The sequence below is a fragment of the Podarcis vaucheri genome, assembly GCF_965113315.1.
Source record: "Podarcis vaucheri genome assembly, chromosome: 15".
In the NCBI taxonomy this organism is placed as follows: Eukaryota; Metazoa; Chordata; class Lepidosauria; order Squamata; family Lacertidae; genus Podarcis; species Podarcis vaucheri.
Genome location: NC_138753.1, coordinates 35824403 through 35849538, shown reverse-complemented (window position 1 = coordinate 35849538; position 25136 = coordinate 35824403). Strand labels below are relative to the sequence as shown.

The window sequence follows — 25136 nt, the reverse complement described above, 5'->3', positions numbered from 1 at the left end:
CGCCTCGTGAGACGAAAAACTCGCAAAATGAAAGGTTTTTTCGTTTTCGAGTTGCCTCGCAAGACGAATTTCCCTATGGGCTTGCTTCGCAAAACGAAACTTGCCCCGGGGACAGCGGCTCTTCTCTTTTGAAGCAAGGGGCGGCAGGGAGATCGGTTCTGCCCCACCGCCGGGCTTCGTAGCGCTGCTGCGAAGCCGGGCGGGGGGCGGGAACACCTGCCCCACCCACCCCGCTTCAGAACGGTGCTCCGAAGCGGGGTGGGGGGGCGGGAACACCTGCCCCACCGCCGGGCTTCGTAGCGCTGCTGCGAAGCCAGGCGGGGGGGAACACCTGCCCCAGCCACCCCGCTTCAGAACGGTGCTCCGAAGCGGGGTGGGGGGGCGGGAACACCTGCCCCACCGCCGGGCTTCGTAGTGCTGCTGCGAAGCTGGGCGGGGGGCGGGAACACCTGCCCCAGCCACCCCGCTTCAGAACGGTGCTCCGAAGCGGGGTGGGGGGGGCGGGAACACCTGCCCCACCGCGGGCTTCGTAGCGCTGCTGCGAAGCCGGGCGGGGGGCGGGAACACCTGCCCCAGCCACCCCGCTTCAGAACGGTGCTCCGAAGCGGGGAGGCGGGCGGGAACACCTGCCTCACCGCCGGGCTTCGTAGCGCTGCTGCGAAGCTGGGCGGGGGGGCGGGAACACCTGCCCCAGCCACCCCGCTTCAGAACGGTGCTCCGAAGCGGGGTGGGGGGGCGGGAACACCTGCCCCACCGCCGGGTTTCGTAGCGCTGCTGCGAAGCCGGGCGGGGGGGGCGGGAACACCTGCCCCAGCCACCCCGCTTCAGAACGGTGCTCCGAAGCGGGGTGGGGGGGCGGGAACACCTGCCCCACCGCCGGGCTTCGTAGAGCTGCTGCGAAGCCGGGCGGGGGGGGCGGGAGCACCTTCTGAAGGCGGGCGGGGGGCAAAAGTCTTTGTCCCCCCTGCCTGCCTTCCCAGGGGCTTTTAAATCGCCCCGGACAGCGGAGAAGTCCTCCGCTGTCCCGGGGCGATTTTAAAATGCCGCCCGCCAGCATTTTAAGATCGCCCGGACAGCGGAGAAGTCCTCCGCTGTCCCGGGGTTTTTTAAAATGCTGGGGGTGGGACGAAAAGCCCTCCCCCCCCAGCCTTCAGAAGAGGTCCGGGGACAGACTGTCCCCGGACCTGGTCTGAAGGCGGTTTCCCTAGGAACGCATTAATTGATTTTCAATGCATTCCTATGGGAAACCGTGCATCGCAAGACGAAAAAACCGCAAGACGAAGAGACTTGCGGAACGAATTAATTTCGTCTTGCGAGGCACCACTGTACCGCGGGTTAAGAACTTTGCTTCAGGATGAGAACAGAAATCGCATGGTGGCGGTGCGGTGGCAGCGGGAGGCCCCATTAGCTAAAGTGGTGCTTCAGGTTAAGAACAGTTTCAGGTTAAGAACGGACCTCCAGAACGAATTAAGTTCTTAGCCTGAGGTGCCACTGTATGAATTATATTTTTCTTAGGTATTTTTTGCAAAGTTTCCCATCAGTATTTACTTTTTCATTATATATAACTGATGTTCCCAGCATTGTGCCTATGGGCATCATGGTGGCCACAGGTGAACTCTTTGGTGTCTGTCAAGCTCCCTCACCCTTTAAGAAGAGTTTTGTTTGTCTGAGAGATTTGCCTGCTCTTTCTTTTTTGTCTGTGTTCTTTTTGCTTGGTGGTTTTGCCTTTTGGGGGAAGTTCTGAGTGTTGTCAGTTTTTCATTTGTTGAAATGGGTATTTTGTGGTGCCCAAAACAACTCCTTAAATTTTCAAATGCACCCCAAGCCCTAAAAGGTTGGGGACTCCAATCTATAATAACAACAAATAATAGAAATCAAGGAAAAGATTTACAATTAAAAATAAAATTAATAACTGAACATTTTGAAGAACAGATGGGTAGTACACAACAAGGGACAGAAAATGAGGTTTAATAATTACGACCCTGTTGTTACAGTGTTCTGTTTTTAATCAGATTACGTAGGAACGCAAAGAATTAAGTAAAAGTCGGCAATGAGATGAGAATGAATGAATGAGCCGGGGTTATACTTTTGTGTATCGGATGATCAGGGAGTCACACAGATTAGTAGGTCACAGCTGTAGCAATTTAGGCAATGCATTTAATTATTATTTATGTATTAATTTGTTTTTTGTAAGGATGGCAATCCAGGTCAGCTGACAACAATTAAAACATCTAACAATAAAAAGAATGATACAATAAAATTTATTAATTAAAACAGTACAGGAGGCAGAAACAACAGATTTTTATTTTTTTAAGCTGGCATGCTTGAAAAATGAAAGTAACAACCTGACAATCCAGAGGTCAGTCAAAAAAGAAGGGCCTCACATGCAACCAGTGATCATCAGAGAGAGGGGTGAAGTTGGTCTCTCTAGATAGCAAGCTCCAGTAGCTTGGCACGGATTTAATTACTGTAATGCTCTCAAGAAAGGCATTTTGTATGCTACCTCTGTGTGTGTGAAAGTATTTTTCTACCCTTCTTTTTAGCTGAAAAGTGGCTTGCATTAAATCTCTGCTGGACATTCCTTCATAGGCCACTCAAAATGCCAGTTCTGAAAATTTGGGGATTTCATCATGAGTATCAGGAGGAGCCTATGCATAGGATCTCGGGATCTCGGTGTAAATTACCAGAGTGAAATTGCTGCATCTCAATCAAAGATGTTCCTCTATGCAGGAATCTCTTCTTTCTCTAAACAGGAACGGTAGGAAGCAGCCATATGCTGGGTCACAGTATTTGTTTAACTAGCCTAGTGGTGTCTATAGTAGTGGAGGGATGGCTGGTGAGAGCTAATGACGGGCAGAGCTAACTGATTCTAGCTTTGTCCCCATCTTCCTCATTGCTGACCACTACAGTGGCAACCCTGTGTTTAGGGAGGAGGAAGCTGATAGCCAGGATTGGATCTGGGATTTTCTGCGCAGCAAGCATGTGTTTTTCATTAAGCTATGTCGCCTCCGTATAGAAGGCAAGACCGAAGGCATCCTGAATTGCATTGGCTGATCTGCATAGCTTGATGGTGACTGGTCCAATGTTGTAACAGAGGTCTGGACTAGGTGGCTTTTTGATGGTGACTAGTCCAATGTTGTAACAGAGGTCTGGACTAGGTGGCTTTTTTGTTCCTTGCAATTATATGATTTGGTGAGTTGCTTTTTAACATAGCACATAGCACCACCTACTTACAGTGGAGGGCCGGTGCTGCATATTGCCATCCTTTGTTAAAATACTGGGCATGAGGTTGGCTTGGTGTGTGGCTGGGGAGTAAGGAGTAAAAGTCTGTAGGTAGATGCTTCGATGGTTGCAGGAAGGGTTAGGCAACTGTTGCCAAGCACTTGGTGGGCCTTTCCATTTTCTTCAAGGCCTGGCAGTTTTCATCCAAGTTCTGACTCAGACCAGGAGGTGGTTGGTAAACAGTATAAACAGCACTGCATGTTCCCTGCATCAAGGAAGCTCTGCCATCTTCCTTGGAATAAATTATGCAAATATACAAACAACTCTCGTGCAGAAGTCATAATACAGGGCTCTTCACAGAAGTTTGAATAAGGATGGGGTGTTTGGCAGACGAAACAAGCACATTGGTTTGGGTTTTCGAAAAGTGAAAAAGAAATCCAGACAGAAAAGTTGTTGAGCTTTTTTGTTTTGGGCAAAGTTTTTGTTTGGGCAAAGTTGTTGTTTTTGGGGTTTTTTTGCAAGACCACAAAGATATTTTGGATATTGGATGTTTTGGAGCTATTTCTGTGGAAAATTGGCTAAAACGACAATGCCGACATGGGCTGCCATACATCCGGATTTTCCTGGACATTTAAGCTAATTTCTGCCAGGAAATTGGTAGATGGTTAGGAAGAGAAGAGACTAGGTTTTGTCTGCTTTGCACCCCGTTGAGTGTGGTGTGACTTACCATGGAACACTGTTCCTTAGGTTTATGCCACAACCATGTATAAGAGTCTTGCCATTTGTAGGAGAGTGTGGTTGCTGAAAGCAGAATGCTGAGCTAGATAGGCCTTTGGTTCAGTCCAGCAAAACTCCTAATATTCTCATGCTCTTCACTTACTTTTTGTCCTCCCTTATTCTCCCCATTACCCCTTATAAATTATAAGTCATTTTTAGGTTTGTGCAGTTTCAAAACTGATATATAACTGGTTGGATGGACCCTAAGCAGCCCTTTCCACCTCTGGGGAAATGAGTGCTCTTTCAGTCATGCTCCACTTGATTCATGATAACCAAACTTCACTACCTCATTCATCATTACAGTTTGGCGAACATCATCTCTATTGAGATGCAAGGCACTCACTATCTGTAGTTTCTGGCACCATTTGAAGATATTTTGGTTTCAATAAACTTTTCCAGATGAATGAATGAATGAATGAATGAACATTTTGGTTTTTGCCTTTGGTTTTTATTTGTATTGTTTTAAAACCAATTTTAGGTTGTTTTGATATTATTTTAAAAGCCACTTTTAGTTGTGTTTATTGTACAATAGTAAATTGCCTTGAATGAGAGGTGACTCATAAATAATAATAATGATACTGATGATGAGTATAATTATGATCATAGCGTAACTCAGTTAATCCTCTATATGCATGCATTTTCTTCCACTTAAACATTAAAAAATGAAGTCCTACCTACAGGCTTCCAGTCAAAACAGTTGTCTGCAGAGATGGTTTTAACACACTAGGGCCGTTTTGTTACAAGTTTAGAGTCAGATTTCTATGTAGAAAGGTAGCACCTTGCTTCTGCCTCAGAGGATGAATGAGTAATGGTCAGCACAACATCCCATGGCAAAAAACCATGTTAACTGTGTGTTTTTCCAAGGTATATCCTTTGGTTTCTATTGAACTCACTACAATGAATTTTAGCAACTAAATGATCTTGAATACAAGTGCATTAAGGAAGTGAGAGAATAATTTATCTTTCTTTGCTTTCTCAAGCCTGTTCATAGTTCTATAAGCCTCTGCCATATCCCATTGCTCTTTTCCCCCTCTGAATGAAAAAAGAGTTCAACATTTAGTTGGGGGGGGGACAGCTAAGGGACAACATGATAGAAGCTGGTGGTATCTGGAATGTCTTTGTATTAGTTGTAGAATTGTATTATTTTAAAGAGATGGCTAATTTATCAAATACTGTAATGTTTTAAACAACATGTCACATACATGTTTGGTTCAAGTTAGATAGGATGAGTGAACAAACAATCTTTGTGAAAGGAATCCCCCCCTTTTTTACTTCCTCTTCTCTTCTCGCACCCTCTTGTGGAGATGGGTTGCCACTTAACTCCTAAACCCGCCTCTCCCCCCACCATCCAGCCACCTCCCAGCACCGCAACTAGAAAAAGGCCCTTAGCACTTTTTGTCAGAGAAGCACCATGACTGGAACTTTGTGCCTGGCTCTCTTAATAACCCCACCCCCTGTATGGAGAGATGCATGAAGTATGCATTTGTGTGTTTGGAGGTTTTTTCGCCAAAGAGGGGCAGAATACTTGATCTTCTTGGCAACCCATGCTATGCAACTGGCTAGAGTGTTTATTTTTGGCATGTTTCTTTTTAACCTGAAAGGAATTGTGTGTGTGTGTGTGTGTGTGTGTGTGTGTGTGTTTAATTAGTGGGGGGCATTAAAAAACATGGCTCCCATCTTCAGTGTGAAGTACTATAGTCCAGAATTCTACTATCTGTAATATGTAGATCGGGTCTAATATCAGGGAAATGCTAGCCTCTGCATTTGAGATGCTGGCCAGAACAAAATACTAAGGGACAGACTCTCAGAATAAGCTAACTTGAATGGCATGCTCAAGAGTGTTTGCTCTTTATTTTTCTTCAGATCATCAGAAGTTGGAGCGAGAAGCTCGAATTTGCCGTCTCCTGAAGCATTCCAACATCGGTAAGTATCTGTCTTGGAGGGAATAAGTGGAGGTGGGGAAAGTTTCTCGCTGTAGAAGAAGAGTTTGCCAGGGTTAACAATACTTGCCTGTTTTGTGTTCATATATATATATAAAACTCAGGTTGAGAAGGCAGTTGTCCAGAACCCGTTCCAGCAGATCTGTGCAACATGTTTCTCTCATTGCAGACATGGCATATCCAATCCTTTCCAAACTACCATCACTTCCAGTGCTCCAGATTCTAGCAATCTACATTTGCAAAATCCAAATTCAGCAGTTAGAACATCCAGATCCCGTGACTGGGATAAATCTTTACTCAACAACTAGTTTTTTGAGTAAGTGGAGGATATGGCTGCCAGTCCCAAAGGTTATACCCCCACCAATGGGATACTACTTTTTCCTTGCCCCTGTACTTTGCACTGATGTAATTCAAAAGTATGCTTTTCCATCTACATCGCTTGCTTTATTTCAGGCATGGAAACAAGTGTCCCATCAGCCCCAGCCAGTGTTGTCAATGGTCAGGGATGATTGGAGTTTAAATCCAGCGACATTTGGAGGGCAACAGGTTCCTGATCCCTACTCTATTTTATTCACAAAACATGGATAGTTTTGCATTATTATCATTTGCCCTGTGGGGAATTTTGACATGGCTGCAGAAACTTGGCAAAGCTACTTGTCAGGGAACTGACATCAGAGCAGAGGGGGGAGGCGAGGCTTCCAGATTCTGCAGGAGAGGGAACGAGTAAGGGTAGAGAGAGAACGTCATCTGGGGAAGGAAGTCCAGGTGACACCAGGAAGAAGGGAGAGGCAGAGAGCATCTCGGAGGTGAGGCTCCGAGACTCTTCCAGCGAAGTCAGTGAGGAGGGTGGAGGACCACCACTAGGCACGCCCACTCTGCGCAGAAGGCTTCCGCGCAGAGAGGCGAGGCGAAGGTTGTCCGTTAAGGAATTCTTATGCTGGAGGAAATTTAGGAGACGCCCACTCACGGATTCTGCTAGCGACTGAGCAGCAGCGCCAAGGCTGCTCAGTCAGGGAAAGACACAACCGCCCCTAAGCAGTTTGGAACAGCTAGAGGTTTACACACAAGCAACCCCAGTTCCCGTGACACTACTGATGGTGTATACAAACCACAGTGAGTTAATAAACCATAATCTAAAGTCAGGGTCAAATTGTGGTTGAGCCTCTTTTTCTCAGCCTAGCGTACTCCACAAGGTTGTTAGGAGGGTAAACATGGAGTAATCACATCTACATACACCAACCTGAGTGGGAAATAAAATTTGAGGAATAAAAAACCAGCAAAAACTGCTGGTATGGATTGTGGACTGCACATTCTTGTTGCACAACTGATTGCTCAATCCCACACCCCCTCAGCCCTGCTGGTTTCAATGCACCCCTAGGTAATCTTGCAAGCCCACTGCAGTTGCTGACGTCAGCAGAGATGATAGAGCAAGAGTTTCAGTAAGCAGCATGTTAGGCAGGTCTTTCCTTCTCAAACAACTGGCTAATTAAGACTATGACACCCCTCTCACCCGCTCCAGTGTGCAGTCTGTTTATTCCAGTCATTTTGTTTGAATCCCCCCCTTTTTGGGGGGTCCTTTTTTTAGTCCTCTGCTTTTCTCCCTTTGAAGTACATTAGTTTCTATGGAAACAATGTCGTCATGGGCACCTTCTAGGTAGGTTTAGAGACAGACACAAGTGCAAAAGAAAAATGAAAAACCAGTTTGTTATATAATGGAGCTGGAGCAGATGCCACGGCGTGGAAGTCTTGGTGAGGTGTGCAGGATGTATATGGTCTTTGTGCAGTGGGGAGTTTGCGAAAGGAAGATGCATGTGTCCATACGGAGACATCCGTTTTCTGTGCATGATGCGGGGATCTTGTGCCTTCACTATGGGATTGTTCTAAAGGATTTAAGGAAGCTATTAGGATTTAAGGAAGCTATTAGGATTTAAGGAAGCTATTAGGATTTAAGGAAGCTATTAGTGAGGCAGGCTTCCATAAGAAGGTGCAAACAGTTGCTAGGAGAGGTGACAACTCTTCCTTGATCACTTACAGTCATTCAGTGACGCAAAACAGGAGCCAGAGTCTCCATCTACAGTATAATACAAAAGTATGCGCCTTACATTTTGTGTTGATTGGTAGTGCTGAGTGTCCGTGGGGCAATGCTTAGTGTTTTGCTGACCCCCCACAGAGGTTAAAGCAAACACTGTGCCCATGAGGCTTAACTCCCTCCTTTTTCTTTAGCATGATGACACATTCATGCAGCTAGGCAAACCAGCTGTTTTTGTTTGATCCTAGGGAGTGCTTTTTTAACATCCAGTTTGCTTGCACTAAAAACAAAGTGAAGACATTTCAGGGAGGGAAGTATAATGCTGCGTTCAATCTCCTGCACATAATGTTCTCCTGTCCCGTGGACTTAATGCTATATTGTCTTATTGAGTAAGTTTACTGAATATTATTGCCGAGTTAGTATGATACTTACAAAAGAGCAATTGGACCTGTAACAAAATGTTGGAATGTGGACTTCTGTTGAGGGTACCAGCTAACCAACTGTGCCCTTTTCTTCCATGGCTACTGCGTATGCCAACCCCCCACTGAACTGTTTCTAGATCCCTTTCCCAGGGGCTACTTTTCTTTCTGCAAACCTTCCCCACGCCTGTCTATACAGTACTTTGCTTTTGTGTGTGGATGGTGCCATTTTGGCTACAGAAAGACAGACACTCCGAGAACGAGTTTGCCATTCATATAAGTTGCACACTACAAATAGTGAGCTCTTCCTGTAGAATATTGCCACTCTTTCTCCCTAAATGCTCTGCATTCAGGTTTTCCTTTGGTGGTGTGAATTAGGCTCACTTGAGTATCCCATCTCTTAGGAATGCCTGCCCTCCAGTCATCTCTGCAGTACAAACACACATCTGTAAATTTGTTTCCTCCAAAGTACCCTAGAAATTGTACTTTGGTGAGGCTGCTAAGAACTCTCTGTTCAAGGTCCCTAGCCCTTCTCACTCGTTTCCCAGGATTCCCTGTGGGAAAGGAATGACTATTGAATACTGTAAGTGTTAAATCTGTGCTGTAGATACGCCTTTAAATTCCAGTTGAAAAGTAGGTGTTCAGTCCAGCCATGGCAGCTTGATAGCCTTCCACGCTCTCTTGGATTTGATCTCTTGGTGCAGTGCTTTTGTGGGATCTGGCCCTCAGAACTGAGGCATCATCCTGCATGAATTTCAATGCAGAGACTGAGTAGTAGTCATATTTTGGCAGAATCAAATCCTGTTTATAAGCATTGGCCCTGTATTTGTTTGTCTTGCTAGACATTTTCTCCTCATCTGCAAAGAACTTTTGGAGATGTGGTATTTCATGTGCAAATGATTCCTCCCCCTCCTTTTTGTTTAATTAGCCTTGTTCTGGTGAGGAACAACATGTCTTGAAGCACAGAAAAAGAACCAGGTCTCAGAAGCCCGTGAATTTTGTTTCCCTTAAGGAGGGCTGGATCTTGACCTTTCGAGGAGAGCGGAAAGGATATTTAGCACCACACACATTTTCTCATGCCAGTGCCACTTTGCAGGGAAGTTCAATCTAACATTAAAGCGCTTCAGTCTGAAAAGATACCCACAAATCTGAGAAGAAAAAGGGCTTCATTCATTTATGCAATGTTTCCTGCTCCGCTTTCTATTTGAATGACATAAGAGAGTTTCACGTCTATGCTGGGTCAGTCCCATCAGTAAGCAGAGTGAGAGAGTTGCCTAAGGCAACTGATTTTGGGTATAATGAAAAGGCAGTAAAATCTTAGCTATTTAATTTACTATGATTATGTTTTTACTCCCAGGAAGAGACACTTGCTGGACTTTCTGCCTCAGGTGCCAAAATATCTTGGTCAGCCCTGGGTGCAATGCAACTTAACTGAGGGAGGGGGGCATCATTTGTTCTTTCCCTTTAGGCAGCAAAATCATTTGGCCTGGTTTGCATCTCATGTTCCATTTCAATGGGCCTGACATTTCTGTTTTCACGACATGAAGGAAGGCAGTGTAATGGGGCTATTTCCTTGTGCAAGGGACCCTGTGCTGAAATGTTTTCTGGGGATACACACACACACGCACACACACACATTCACATTTTTATTAGTTTTTTTAACATAGCATTTCCAACAATCATATAACATAACTTCTTATCTTATACAATGTTTTAGACTTCCGTCAACGTCTCTGATGATTTTCCGTTCTTTATCACTTATTCTGCATTTCTTAATTTCTCTATTACTCTTAATTATCATTAACTAATAATTCTCCTCATAGTCTTTCTTGCAATATTTCAGACAGTTCTCCTTACAAAACTTCTTGCAGTCCTACTAGCGTAATCTCTTCATTACAATTGCTTTTCAAATAGTTTGTATATTTACTCCAGCCTTCTAAGAATCTCTCGTCCCGTGGGTTTCGAATCCTTCCTGTTAATTTATCCAGTTCTGCATAGTCCATCAATTTCATCCATCTGGGGGACCCCTTCTATCTAACCTACATACCCAGGGCTGAACATCTAAGGAGTGCAGATGATCATCATCATCATCACTTTTAATTTGTATACAGCCTTTCTATCTTACAATACTCAAGGCGGTTTACAAGCTGAAAAAACAAAGAATGTACACCTTAAAACAATCTAATGCAATACAAAAATGTGATAATAAAACATACTTTATTTGATGTAGATTGCTTATTTTAAAGCTAACATTCAACAATCATTAGAATAGTATAGAATAATAATATCAGCATACAAAAATTAAACAGAAACCCACTCTTAACAATTACAATAAATAATTTCGAAATTACAATCAATAAAACAACGGCAAGCCACAGTGCATAAAATAATACAATACAAATTGAGAAACATAGACTGGAGGGTGGGGCAAGGCAGGTGGAAGAAGGCAGGTGGAAGAAGAAGATTACAATAAATGTATTTATTTCTATACCTCTTAGTTCATAGAGACTTCTAAGCAGTTTACAAGTATGAACACCAATGACACAAACATAAATAAGTCACTCCTACTGAACATCTTCCAAGACAATAATGCCCAATTACACCACAAAGAACTCATAACCCACCTACTCTCAGCAGCCAGAAGCATCATAGCCAGACACTGGAGAGACCTGTCAGGAATAAGCATGGACCAAAGGTATCAAATAGTATGGGAAACAGCCTTATTAGAAAAACTAACCAGTAAACTGAAACTGACATGGGGACAAATATAAGAAGACACCTTCACCCTCGTATGGCTCCCCTTTATCACATACCCAGCCCAACAAGACAACAACAAGAATACGCCAACAGCATATGAATCAATCTGGCTAACCTGATCCAAACAAACACACAAAAACAAATCTCACTACAGCCAACCAAAGACAACCAACCACACCCTAGGCCACCCACAACCTCTCACCACCACCAAGAAAATACAACAAGCGAATAGTAAGAGAACTCACACAAGTGATGCTGACTCAAAACCCCATACATACACTAAGTAGAAGAATAGAAACATTGCCACCCGACCCCACCCCACTCACCAATCTCCCCTCCCCTCTTTCCCCCTCTTTTCTTCCTAACCTAACAGTGTGCAGTATGTAACACTAATGTCTCACAACAAATGAAACTGATCTGTAGAAAATGCAACTTGAAAAGAGACAATGCACCTATTTTTGCAAACTAAGATCTATCTATCTATCATCTATCTATCTACCTATCATCTATCTATATCTATCTATCTATCTATCTATCTATCTATCTATCTATCTATCATCTACCTATCTATCATCTATCTCACTCAGCCATCTCTGCAAAGGCCACATACCAGGGGTGGGGATGGCACCTGTATATGCACATGTGTACTCTCTTGCACACTGCAGACACTCACCAGACACGCAGGCACACAAGCTGTCTTCCTCTTTCACTCGCACACATGTTCATGCAGTCACACACTCAGTGAAAACAATCCCATTAAAACATAAAAATCCATAATTAAAATATGCAATAAGACAGTCCCATTATATAGAAACCCTGTATCCAGATCCCTGTTCTAGAGGGGTCATAAAACACGTAATTCCTCTAATAATGTTTCAGACCAGTTTCGCACCAGTTCTCTTGCTACAGTAAAGTCTTTTCAAATGTACCTCTGGGCCTTTGGGAGAATGAATGAATGAATAAATGCAGCATTAGTAGAGACCAAAAGAAACAGCTCCATACCTGGATTGTGGATAACTAGATCTATCTTGTAGGGGAGACTACTGTATTGCTATTATTCATTCCACTAGTTAGTATGTGAGCTTGTTTGCTCTACCATTCCATTTTTAACCTAGGCCCTGACAATAATAATAATTCCATTTATAACCCACCCTTCCTCCTGAAGGAGCCCAGGGTGGCAGATTTGGATGTGCTGTGTGTTTACTAAGGAAAAAATTAAGTGTCCCTCTACATTCAGCCAGAAATTACTTTTCATGATGATTGGCACTTATAGGAAACTTGCACCAGAAACAAACTATGGGTTATCGTGGATGTGCTGGTGCATCTTGCTCAAATTGTGTTTATCTTGCTCCTCTTTTTCGTGAACCAGAAGGGGGGGGGGACCACAGCAGTGGTTTAGTGTTAAATGTGAACCAGTGCTTGTAATTTCTCTCCAAACCTTTAGAGGAAGTAAAGGTTTTTTCTTGGCTTCATCTCAAAGTTTGCATGGAGGGAAACAAACCATGAGCATGGATTCACCTGTAAGCCAGCACCATTTTCTGTCTCTTCTCAGCTTGTTAAAGGGAATTACAGCCGCAGGTCCAATATGAGCAGTATGTATCAGCCTGCTTCTCATTTCAGACTATGACATGTAACCATGGCCACTTTGTTAGCTTATAATGGATTATTATTATTATTATTATTATTATTATTATTATTATTATTTGTTTGCGGAGCAGAAATGTAGGGTTAGAGATTTACATCCTACTTTGTCACAAGTGAGGTGTTTCAGTACTATGGGAGATTTGTGGATCTTCTATAATATTTTCTACTTCAAACATTCAAATAAACATACGACCGAGAGATTTATTTATTTTTAAGCTGGCATAAGTTTTAGTGGCATTATTATACTGCTAAAATATGTATTCTTCACTACCTTGGACATATTTTAATTTCATCATAGATGGTTGGTTTTCTTGTGTTTAGAAAACAAACAAGCACCCAGCTGTTTTCTAAACCTTTTAGTTTGTCTCCATAGACAATATTTTGGACTCCTGTCTCCAAATTTTAGATTCTCCTGTAACCTTATGCACCTTTTACGTGGCTTTCTTGATAAATTCATTTTAATTGAGTTGGGTTTGTTCCCACCAAGCAGGCGTGCCAACCAGACTCTCAAGGGAGATAACTGACAGCTTGAACTCCTGACTGTGCTTGAGACACCCATTGCAAGCATTCTAGTAGCCACCTGTTCTCTCCCTCCTTCCTATTTCTTGCCCCCCCCCCAGCCCAACCTCTGCTTCCCTTTTCTTGACCCCTTTGGAATTGCTGCCCCTTCATTTCTGTAGCCCTTCTTCCATACTGCCTTCCACAACCTGCTGACCTCCAGATGTTCTGAACCACAACTTACATAATCCTCGATTGTTAGCCCCACTGGCTAGTGGTGATGGAAGTTGTAGCCCAAAACATCCAGAGGGAAGGCTGCCTTATTGTAACCAAGCCAAAGTACATGTAATTGAAATATGCATGCATTTCCCCTCTGCCTACTCCTCCCTACTCCTCTCTTCAGCCCCCACTCCCTGATCTGTTGTTTTCCTGTATCGATTTTAGACTGTAAGCCCCATGGCCCAAGAGCCTGGTATATCTGCTCTTACATACAAACAATGATGGTTCTACTGAAAATGGAATTTCCAGTGTTCAGGTGCAGTGATGACCGTATACTGGATACAAAGAGCGGGCTGGCTTAGAAACTCCTCCTAACCATCTGGATGGCTACTGCCGGAAGCAGAATACTGGGTTAGATGAGTATTTAGTCTAATCCAGGAAGTCTTGTCTTATCTTCTTAACTTATTACCTAATTTTTGCCCAGCTGGTTTGCAGAAGTTTGGCTCAGAAACAGGTTTATGGGCAGGCAAGTGCCTACTGTAGATCAGGAATTGCATTGGAGATTGCAATTTGTTTTGAGTACTAGAAATGAGCTGAGACCACAGCCCTTCATTTCACATAAATATCTGTTCCTGATTATCTAAGTGTTGTCTGAACTCTAAGTGTGTGTGTGATTTTGTTGTTCCTGTTGTTAAACAATTTGGAGTCAGAAATCCTTGCTGATTTACTGAAAATCAATCTACTAGTATATCCCAGTCTGTTTTTTTCCTCTCCCCCTGTATTATAAATCTGTACTCCTGGGGACTTGGTAAGTCAAGGCAGTGTGGCAGCAATATGCTGGATAGGGGAAGGAGCCTGTGGAAAGGAAGATCTTGCATTCTAAGTGATCTAAATGCTTTGAGATAATCCTCACAGTTATGCTGCTGGTAGTTCAGATGAAGGGCCCGTTACCTGGGCCTCATCACACTGCTGCCTTGCTGCTATGCATGGGCTGTGTGCCCGTGAGACCTTATGTACTTTGTGTAACGTATGTTTTAAGGCAGAGGAGGAAAATTGCAGGTATGTAATGTATCGTTTTGTGTTCCTTTGCAGTTCGCCTCCATGATAGCATATCTGAGGAAGGCTTCCACTACCTCGTCTTTGATCTGTAAGTAGGAAATCCATTGTGACTATATCACTATATGCTCTAGTCTTGCACTTTATGTCCCAGCCCAGTAGCTCACCCAGATCCCTACTGAACTTAACCTGGAATTTATCTGCTTTAAAATACTCCCCCTCCCCACTTCTCCAGCACAGCATCATAGTTGCCACTGATTGTCTCCTTCCTGGTGGCACACTGTGGATAGTTTCCTACCTCCCCTGCATCATCATCATCATCATCATCATCATCATCATATATTTATACCCCGCCCATCTGGCTGGGTTTCCCCAGCCACTCTGGCCGGCTTCCAGAAGAATATTAAAACACAGTGATTCATCTAGTATTAAAAGTTTCCCTAAACAGGGCTGCCTTCAGATGTCTTCTAAAAGTCCGATTGTTGTTTATTTCTTTGACATCTGATGGGAGGGCATTCCACAGGGCGGGCACCACTACTGAGAAGGCCCTCTGCCTGGTTCCCTGTAACTTGGCTTCTTGCAGTAAGGGAACCGCCAGAAGGCCCTCGGTGCTGGATCTCAGTGTCCGGGCAGAACAATGGGGCTGGAGATGCTCCTTCAGGTATACTGAAGGATTATACAGGTATACAGAATTATACAGATAGAATTCTGAATAAATTTTGTGTGCTGCTAGGGGAATTGAGCAGGCTGTGGCATCCTCACAGGGGGGCGGGGAGAGAAGAAGGCTGCAGCTGCAGCCATTCCATTAGCATGAAGGGGAGGGTGATGAGAAGGAGGAAGGATATCAGAATGATGGGGGTGACTCAGTGCCCCTGACACACTACGCCCAGAGTAGCTAAACAGCTGCTTAGCCAGAGACATGCCCACTAAGACCCGCATAAGTTTTAAAGGCTCTGTTGGCTCCAGGGCTCCAGACAGCGTTGTTGGCCTGTCCCTCTTCCCATTCCTTTTGTCAGGATGGCTGTAGGCCATGTCCTGTGCCGACTGCCTTTGCAAAGTGTCTGGGGGCTTGTGGAGACATTGTGTGCTTTGCTCGGCTGCCTCTCACTTCATTCCAGATATAGAAGCTGGTGATCTCATCTCTCCTCTTCCCTGACAGCTCCAGTTAGGCAGTGAGCTATATTTAGCTCTTCTCTGAGTCAGTGCAGCTCCTGCTTGTCTTTCGCTGGAGTCACACAGACCTTGGTATGTCCCTTGCCTGCAGCGGGAGGATTGAAAGTAAAATGCAGGTTTACATCCCCCGGGCCACATGGCAAAGGACACTTGAGGACCCAGCTGTGGACTGGGCCAGCTGCTGCGTGGGTTGTTACGGTTTTGCATGTGCTTTCTGAGACCTTATAGGCTCAAGACTTGATTCTGTGAATATCAAGCAATTCCTGGTGTATGCAGAATGAAGCTGAAAGCTGGGCAGAATGGGGAGGCTTTGATCATCCTCTGAGGCTGTTTGAAATGTTGGAGGGTGGTATACCTTGCTATTCAAGAACAAAGATGACAGATTGCTCCCTTTTTTCATGGAACTCAGCATTACCGGAGTGTGTGTGTGGGGGGGGGGGAGACTTTAAACCCATGCTTGCTTCCTCGCTGTAACCTCTGCTAATACTCATTCCATTCTCTTCCACAACCTCTTTCTTAGACAGAGTCACTCAGGTGGCATCCTCTGCTCATTCACTGGAGGGTAAATCATGTGGCACTCAGTGGGACCTACTTTTGAGTAAAGTGCACAGTCATTCTATCTTACAAAGCCAGCAGCCCAACATGGGTCTTCCTCGGTTAGCTTTTGTTAGGCATGAAAATCAGTAAACCTGGGACAAGCGTCAAATGGAGTGGTGGTGTTGGTAGCTGCTGCTTATTCCTGAAGTGCACTTACGCTACTCAGGACACACCCATACAACAAATTCTTATACTCAGCTCATCTCTTACACAAGGAGGGCAAGATGCCAGTGAAAACAGACATGTTGAGCTATTACAGTACTGTAATATTGGCCATGTGGCCTGCTGGGATAGTGCTGGCCTTTGCATACCCTTGACCTGTTTGCTGGAACATGTGCACTGCATCTACCTGTCCTGTAAAACTATTGTCTGGAAACAGTTTTAGATATCTGCAGTGCTTTTTTCTAAAAAAAAATTGTTTAGGGGTACTCTATCATTTTCCTACTCATATTGAAATAGTGCCCCTCAATGAGGCCAAACTTAGATTCACAAAATGTTTAGGGTTATGCGTCCCCCGCATCCCTCCAGAAAAAAGCACTAGATATCTGTTCTCTACCTTATCTGTATCCTGCCCTGTCTTTATTGATATTCTATATTGAGTGTGCTGGCCACATGACCTGGAAGCTGTACGCCGGCTCCCTAGGACAATAAAGCGAGATGAGTGCCGCAACCCCAGAGTCGGTCACGACTGGACCTAATGGTCAGAGGAACCTTTACCTTTTTATATTGAACATGAGCCTCCAGTAAGGAGTGGGTTCATATGATTGTTTTTCTCATAGCTCAAGGATGGGGAGCCTCAGTTCCAGGGGCTGAATGCGGCCCTTCATGCCAATTTATCTGGCCCTTGGCACTCTCCCCAGGCTGCCTCCTCTATGCCAGGCCCCCCATCTCCTCTAGACCTGCTTTGTACCCTCTTTACATGTTTTTGCTGGCTGGAACATTTCTTTTTGCTTGCCCAGATGGAGCGTAGAGAGTTTGTGTAGAAACTAGTTTATTGGACATAAGTAAAATTCACGTTCATTGCTTTGACCACTTTTGCCCCTGCCGTCAGCAGGTGGCCCCCAAAAGGTTGCCCCAGAGAGAATGTGGCCCTCAGACTTGAAAAGTTCCCCCACCCCTGTCATCGGGAGAAACACATAGGTTGTGGAAGAATTCAGTGCTCAAGTGCTATGGCTGACAGTTGCTTCCAAATCTAGTTTGCCTTGCTGAAAATGAAGGATACTTTTACAGCTGACTGTTTTTCTTTCCTTGCTAGCCACCCCTTATCCTAAAGGGCCTCCTGAATGTTGAGTGCATTTGAGCTGATATCCATCATTAGGCTTCTCAAGTTTGCTCCTCTAAAGCCAGCTGAAATACCTGAGAAGTGCAGATGCTCAGCATATCTCAATACTAAGCAGTGTAGCCTTCCAGCTTGTTGAGCAGCTCCCCAAATTATCATTTTGTCACAGGCCTGTTCCTGCTAGCCATCACTGCGACAATATCATAATATTGTGCTTATATACATGTGTCTCTTATAATAAATTCATCTATATGCAGAGCTGCTCCTAGATTCGCTTCCTTTTGAACAGACATACAGAAAAACTTCTCACATTACCATGGCAGTCTCAAGAATGGCTTGTCAAAGCTTCTTGAGGACTTAAGTTTTCTCCCATTCAAATTAGCAATGTCAAATCCGAAGTTAACTATAGAGGTGAGAATCTAGGCGAAAGTGAGAGATGACAGAGAATCTGAACTACTTTGGGGTAGTCTCCAGTTTGCAGACATTGCTGTATTTTGAGGGGGGATTGCACGGAAGAAGGGAATGGAATGAGGTGGTTGTTGAAGAGGCAGCTATAACAAAAAAAAAATTGCCCTGCAAATCCATGGTGTTGTTCTCTTGGCTCTCACACAGGAGGCAACACGATCTCCTCGTAGTCAGGTGATTGGCAGCACAGAGGGAAGTAGCGGGTTGCAAGCATTACATCTGTAGCTCTGTGTGGGTGGGAGAGAGAACAAGATTTAGAGCTGCAGCAACAGCGTGGAAATGAAACAGTACACAGCTTAGGAAGGCAGACGGAGCAAATTGCTCCATGCTTTGGTCCTTGTGCTCTTTGTTTGAAGAGGCCCAATCAGCGGCGCTCACATGGTCCTGGGTGATGACAAGGGAGTACATTGCCCAGTGCTTAATTTTCAAAATGAGAGTATGTACTGTAAACTAAAAACATTCCTCTTCCTCTTACCCCAAATTTGATGAGCAGTGATCTGTGTCATCAACCTGGTAACAAACTCCTGCCATAAGCGCCCCTTTTGTCTTTCACCATTCTTACTTGCCTCTTCCAAAATGTTGTCAGCACTGCCTTCGTTGCTTATATTTCTCGGTGTCTTAAAATGGCAGACTATCAGTTGGCAGTATATGGGAAGAGCAGATCACCTAGGTCTTTGCCATGGATGAGCAACTGGTTGGCTCCAGAGTTTGGGGAGCTTTGGGCAAAATGCTTCCGCACCGTCGACCCTTTGTCCTTAGGCCCGGATCAGGAGGCAAGTTATCCAAAGAGAAAGTGGGAGGCAAGTGGGGGGTGCTGCTACACCTCCTCTGTCTTGTTTGCTTGCTCAGAGAGGACAGACAGTAACAACAGAAGACCTGGAGACTCCAAGGTCACCAGTGGACCCTTCCAGGAGCCCAGCCCTGCTGACTACTGCCAGTGGCCCCGATGATAATTTCTCCAGCAGAACAGGTGGCAGTTTCATCCCAAGTCTATGTTTCGGAAAAGGGATCTAGAAAATTAGAACTTCTGGCAAGCTCCTCTGGTCTTTCAAGAACAGCTGGGCTGTAGCAGTTTGCCCTCAAGGGGTGTTTTTTCATATTTCAAACTTTGCTCGAACTGTGGTCTGCGTTCTATTTCAGGGTCACGGGCGGGGAGCTCTTTGAAGACATTGTTGCCAGGGAATACTACAGTGAAGCCGATGCAAGGTGAGTGGTAATTCCATCTCCATCTGTCCCTCTCCATCCTTCTTCCTTTCCCCACCCTGCCCCCTTCTTTCTGCTCCCTGATCCCATGCCAGCTTGTACCTGTGCAACATTAACCCATCCATGACTGGGGCGAAGGGTTGGACTCAAAAGGTATCACAAGGCTACAGCAAAGTTCATAAAACCTTTGGCACCAGTGGTTGCCATGACGTGCCCCATTGCCACATGCAGTGCCAGAGCCTGCTCTGTGGCTTTTCCGTCTGATGATCAGGTTGCAGCAAAGGATGGGGCTCCTCTTCCTTCCATAGATATGAAGGAGATGGCATTTTGGCAGGTAACACTTTCCCCATTACAGTGCTGCAGGGTGATAAAAGGTAACACTTGCCAAAATCCACTCCCCCTTTTAATACCAAGGTTACGAGAGCTCTTTCCTCTTATTGCATCTGATTATCTTAAGTGAATTGCCTCCAAAATGGACTCTCACCAAGGTAGGCCACCACCGCAGCTGCTTCATGCTAAGGAAAGAGAGACAGGCAGGAGAGATTTGGCTCAAGACCCGATGGGCTGATGGCAGGTGTGTTTTTCTACACCACTTGTCTTGAGACTCAGTATCTTAAGATTCAAAGGCTTATGACATTTGCAGGTTACAGAATGAAGGAGGCCAACGCCAGGTGTTTCGTTATTCAGCTCTTCAACCCTGATTCAACTTCAAATAGATTTTGGTTTACCTAGCCTAGATTATATGAACAATCGTGGATGAAATCCAACCTCCCCCCCCCAAAAAAAAGCATGAGAGTCTGTGAAAGAAGTGAAAATTGGGCAGAACATAGTTTCTCAGGATCAGCTCTTGCTGTCCAAATTGTAGCTAGCTCTTGAGGAGCTCAGGGCTAAAAGTTGACAGGGTGAGAATAGCGAGGCTTAAAGTGCATCATCTTCACTGTGTTCATTTGAAAAAGAATCAAAGACTGGAATACAGCAGCGGGTAGAACTCAAAGTATAGCAGCGGTGAGTGGAAAGGACCCACCACCTGAATGATACAGAAGAGTGCAGGGTCAGTAGGGTTCGGACTGATGGAAAAAGTATCTGTAATTCTTGAGCACAGAACTACGGCTGTTGCAGCAAGAGCTTGTTTGTGAGGGCAGAACCGCGTTAGCCAAGAAACGTGGTTGGGGAGCTGTCTTTTTTGTCCTGGTAGCATCTCACCTATGGCTGCTTCCCATGCTGCTCTGGGGAGTGGAGGAACTATTTGAGAGAGGTGAGATCACGTGGGGAGGAGCCATGCGAGGATCAGAAGCTATCTCAAGTACAACTCTTGGTGCTGTGGCTCTACTCTCTCTGACATGTATCCTCCATTTCTGTGTCAATATGGGAAATAGCCACAGGGGGGTGGCACCCATTCAACTACTATAAAGTAAGACCTAACCTTTTGTTTTTAGATTGTAAGCTCTGTGGGGCAGGTGCTTGTTTTCTTGTACTTTGTAGAGGATCATGCACATTGATGGCTTTATATAGATAATGAATAATAATAATAATAATAATAATAATAATAATAATAATGAAGTAGCATTATTTATATTGTCTTTGAGCATCTCTGAACTTGGCAGCAAACCAGGGGTCTCTTAACTGAAACTACTAGCTCTCCTTTCCACTTTGTGTTGTTCTATAGTTTTTCTCTAGAGCTGACCACAGGCTCATTCCCTTAAAGGGGAACCAACCTAATTAATAAGAAAGCGTTGTCTTTTATTAACTAAGATAAATATAATAGAAAATATTAGTGGAGGATTTTTCTTTTATTTAATTTAGCCTGAGGGCTGCTTTTTCTCATGGTCAAATTTCTGGGGGGTTGGGAAGGACCAGAGGCAAAGGTTTGTGCAACAATGCATGCGACTCTTAAAGCAGGCTGCATTCCAGCCACATAAAAGTCACAAGGGTTTTGCACCCACCCATGCACATAGCCACTATTCAGCCAAGCAAGATTTATGACCACAGTTCAAGGACGTTTTCTAGCCAGACAAAGCTGCATTGAGAAGCATTGTCTGGGGAGAGTTACAAGGGCCAGATAGAGAGGTGTTGGAGGGCCACATTCAGCCCCCAGGCCTGCAGTTCTCCATTCTTGCTGTAAATGGAAACAGTAGAACCTGTTAGTTGCAGTTGTGTGATCATGTGGCTGTTGCCAAACACAGAGTTGTTAAAAAACACAGCCTCTGAATTGAAATTTGCAAAACACAGTAGGGGAGAGATACTATATGTGTGGCCCATTTGTCTCAAGATGTAAATAGTGGCAAAAGGATCCATTCCTAGTCTCAATAGGTAGACTCAGGTGACTTTGTGCCATTACAATAATACCCATAGAAGTGAATTCAGAGAAGGAAGCCATATCACTTGCTTCTAAAAAACAGAGTGTAGACAAGGGAGGAAGATAAAGTTCTGTTGGGCCATTGAGGGTTGTGAAAGTCAGAGACTTAGTCCCAAGGGGTCAGGGCATAAAGAAACATTTTGCTTTACAGTGGGCTGTGGTGAGGTGCTGCAAGAGGCAACCCATGACGCTGTGATTTAAGTTAAATAATGGGCCCATTTCTACCAAAGGGTGATAGCTTAGTGGTAGAGCACTTGCTTTGCATGCAAAAGGACACATCTTCAATTTCTGGCATCTCCAGATAGGAAAGACCCTTGTCTGAGACCCCAGAGAGATGCTGCCGGTCAGTGTAGACAATTCTAAACTGGATAGTCTGACTTTGTATAAGGTAGCTTCCTATGCCGCTGTGCTAGATAAGTTTGCAAAGACACAGCTGGGGAGACTGATGTTCTTCCTGTGTTTCTTCCAGAATGCAGAGCAGGGCTATGACGTGTAACAGATTAAGCTTTTTCTCAATAAGGTTTTATGTAGACTATGGCCTGGAGGCCGTTGAGGGTTTTTTTTTTTTTTTTGCATCTGCTTGGGTTTGTATCTGCTTCAAGGCCCATTTGGGTCTACTAATATGCCCCTTCTCATCTTATGTTGGGCCTACAGAATTGTGCTTACTGTTTCTTGTAATCTTCCATCTCTTCCTTCATACAAAATTCAGATAGATGTTCATTGCCTAGGAGGGGGCTTCATATATTTGGGGGCTGACCCTGCCCAGAGGAGTAGAGAAGCACTGCTTCTCAGATTCAGGTGAGCTCCCTGAGAAATGAACTCTCATTTGTTCTATCACTATTTATTAAATTGTGTTAGCCCTTTGGGTACGCAATTCTAGTTGGCATAGTAGGATTTTTGCATGGTACCTTTGTGGGATTTGGGGCCAACTTCCACTTGTAGTGCCAGTCTAGGCGCTCCACGAAAGAGACACAGATTCACATTCTTCTTCTTATAATTATTTTTGCAGTCTAATTTATATCCCTTTGCGGTTGGGATAGGGAGAGAAAAACAAACAAAATGGTATTGTCCCCAGAGGGCAGCCTGCCCTCCCTAAAATCTAGTGAAGGAGGCAAAAGAAAGTCAGCTTTGGGGCATCACTGTGGCCAGGGCTGTATCCAGGTGTGTCCAGGGGTTAGAACAGCCTTCGTCAAACTAATGCCCTCCAGCTATTGTGGATTACAAGTCCCATCAGCTGTACCGTCTGGGGCAGGTGGTAGTTGTGTTCCAAAACAGCTGGGGGGCACCAGATTGGTGAAGCCTGGATTAGCAGGTGGGGTTTGGAGGGGATCCGTAGAACAGCTGGGAGAGGTTCACATAGCACTTCTCTGTGTTGTGTCCTCTCTTCTTCCTCACATTTAAAATGCATTTTTGTAGAGAAGGCCCCACCATGAGCATCTGTCAGAAAAACGTTCCCCATTTTAGCTGCAACTTCCAAGTTCACTGCAGAAGATACCTCAGGAAGCCTAAAACCCATGATCAGCAGCACTGTACTTGGTGAAGATTTCTCCTTTTGACATTTTCAGCACTCAGAGGTAAGAGCCTCTGTTTTCAATGGAGCTTATTCCCATGTAAGTGTGCCAGAATCCAGTCATGATTAGAGTCCATTTTAATTTCCAATGACCTAGTTGATCCTGTAGGACAGAAAATGGTATTAAAGAAATAATCAGATAGCAACTGAAACAGTCAACATGCCATTTCTGCAAAGCAAGTTATTTTTATCTGTCCTGCCTCCTTATTTCATTTATTTGTTTTAGAGATTTCTAATCCCACTTTTTCATATAGAGCCACCCCCACCCCCTGTCTAAATCAGTTTACAGCATTTAAAGCTGGTTCTTTAGACACCCTTCCGCAGTCAAATTCCACACAGCTCACAGCTGAAACAGATTTATATGCATGCATTCCTTCCTGTAATTCCTGGCCATATTTAGTGACCTGTGACTACCAGGGGTATTCCCTCTCCTTGAAACACAGCTGTACTCTGAAATATTAAAAACTTCCCTGGTCATAACTAGGAAGTGCGGTTTTCCAGAACTTTCTAGCTGTTTCAAAAGACTGACTAAAGCAGCCACTTGTAAGCTATGGTGATTGAAAAGAGCTAAGAAGAGAATTACCAGCAATGGTTCTGTCCCTCTTTTCCCTACTTCCTTGCGGAAGGTGGTCTAAAGAACCAGCTGTTGGGGAGCCTTGATCCCAGCTCTGAGATCGCTCTTTCAGATCAAGAATGAAGCCCAACCATTTTATTTATTCAAAATACTGAAGGTAGGTTTCAGGTTGTAAATATATATAATTTGCTTGTGTGCAGAAGGTCCAGTGCAGAACTAATAATAATAGTTTGGACAAACCATTTATACAAACTCCTTGCATCTTTGTTGTTACCTTAGCCCAGGACTGGGGAACCTGTGGCCATCCAGATGTTGATGGACTCAACCAACCCCAGTCAACATGGCCAATGGTTAGAAAATGGTGTTTTTTAAAAATCTGGCTATACGCATAACTAGCAGTTCACAATTCTTTTCAATAGTGTGATCTTCGCCTTTCTCCAACTGATAGGACTTTTGACGTTCCCCTTTTTGTTTTAGTGTATTTGAATGGGAACACACATCAATCAATGTGCAAGCTTGCTGGCACTAGCAAACTGCAAATAGTGGGGTCCATGAATGTTGAATGGGCTGCTAAACTGAGCCTTGAAAGCCCAAATTGTTTGAGATCCAGCAGAGGGGGTAGAACTGAAGTGTGGTACACGCTATGCGGAGATGTATAAAATTATAAATTAATAGCAGAACTTTGGCACATCCAATGAAGCTGAATGTTGGGAGATTGAGGATAGACAAAGAAAGCACTTTTTAACACAGCAGATAGCTATGGAATTCATTCCTACAAGAAGTTGCGATGGCTACTAACTTAGAGAGCTTTAAAAGAGGATTAGACAACTTAATGAAGGATAAGACTAATCAATTACTATAGTCCACAGTGGCTTCACTGTCAACAGCTACTAGTCTTGATGGCTGTGTTCTACTTCCACTGTCAGAGGCACTACACCTTTGAATGCCGGTTGCTGGAAATCACAAGTAGGGAGAGTGTCTTGGATCAATCCATCAACCTGATGGATGATTTAGAAGGATTGGGTCCTGCATCACTTTCGCTGTCCATGTGTGACAGTATCTGTACTCAGCAGAGTTACATCTCAACGCAACTCCTTCCTTGGAAGCATCTTCAGGGTTGAAGGTACACACGCAGTAGGCAATCAACACTCATGGATGCCATAAAGATTCAGTCAAGTGTAGAGGTTTACTTGACAGGCATAAAAGCATATTGGTAGCAACTATAAAAGGTCAAGGTAAAGGACCCTTGGGCGGTTCACTCCAGTCAAAGGCATCTATGGGGTTGCGGCGCTCATCTCACTTGTAGGCCGAGGGAGCTGGCGGTTGTCCACAGACTGCTTTCCGGGTCATGTGGCCAG

At 44.4% G+C, this 25136-nt stretch overlaps 1 protein-coding gene across 17 annotated transcripts in view; it reads left to right on the top strand.

The window, feature by feature from the left end:
* The window catches only part of CAMK2B (calcium/calmodulin dependent protein kinase II beta), a 201372-nt gene that overhangs the window by 95188 nt on the left and 81048 nt on the right, over positions 1-25136 (top strand). For all 17 annotated transcript variants that reach the window (XM_082200335.1, XM_082200334.1, XM_082200341.1 and 14 more), the window contains exons 3-5: positions 5863-5922; positions 14598-14652; positions 19216-19281. In XM_082200335.1, coding sequence (XP_082056461.1) covers positions 5863-5922; positions 14598-14652; positions 19216-19281 — 181 coding nt within the window. The remainder of the gene's footprint in view (positions 1-5862; positions 5923-14597; positions 14653-19215; positions 19282-25136) is intronic.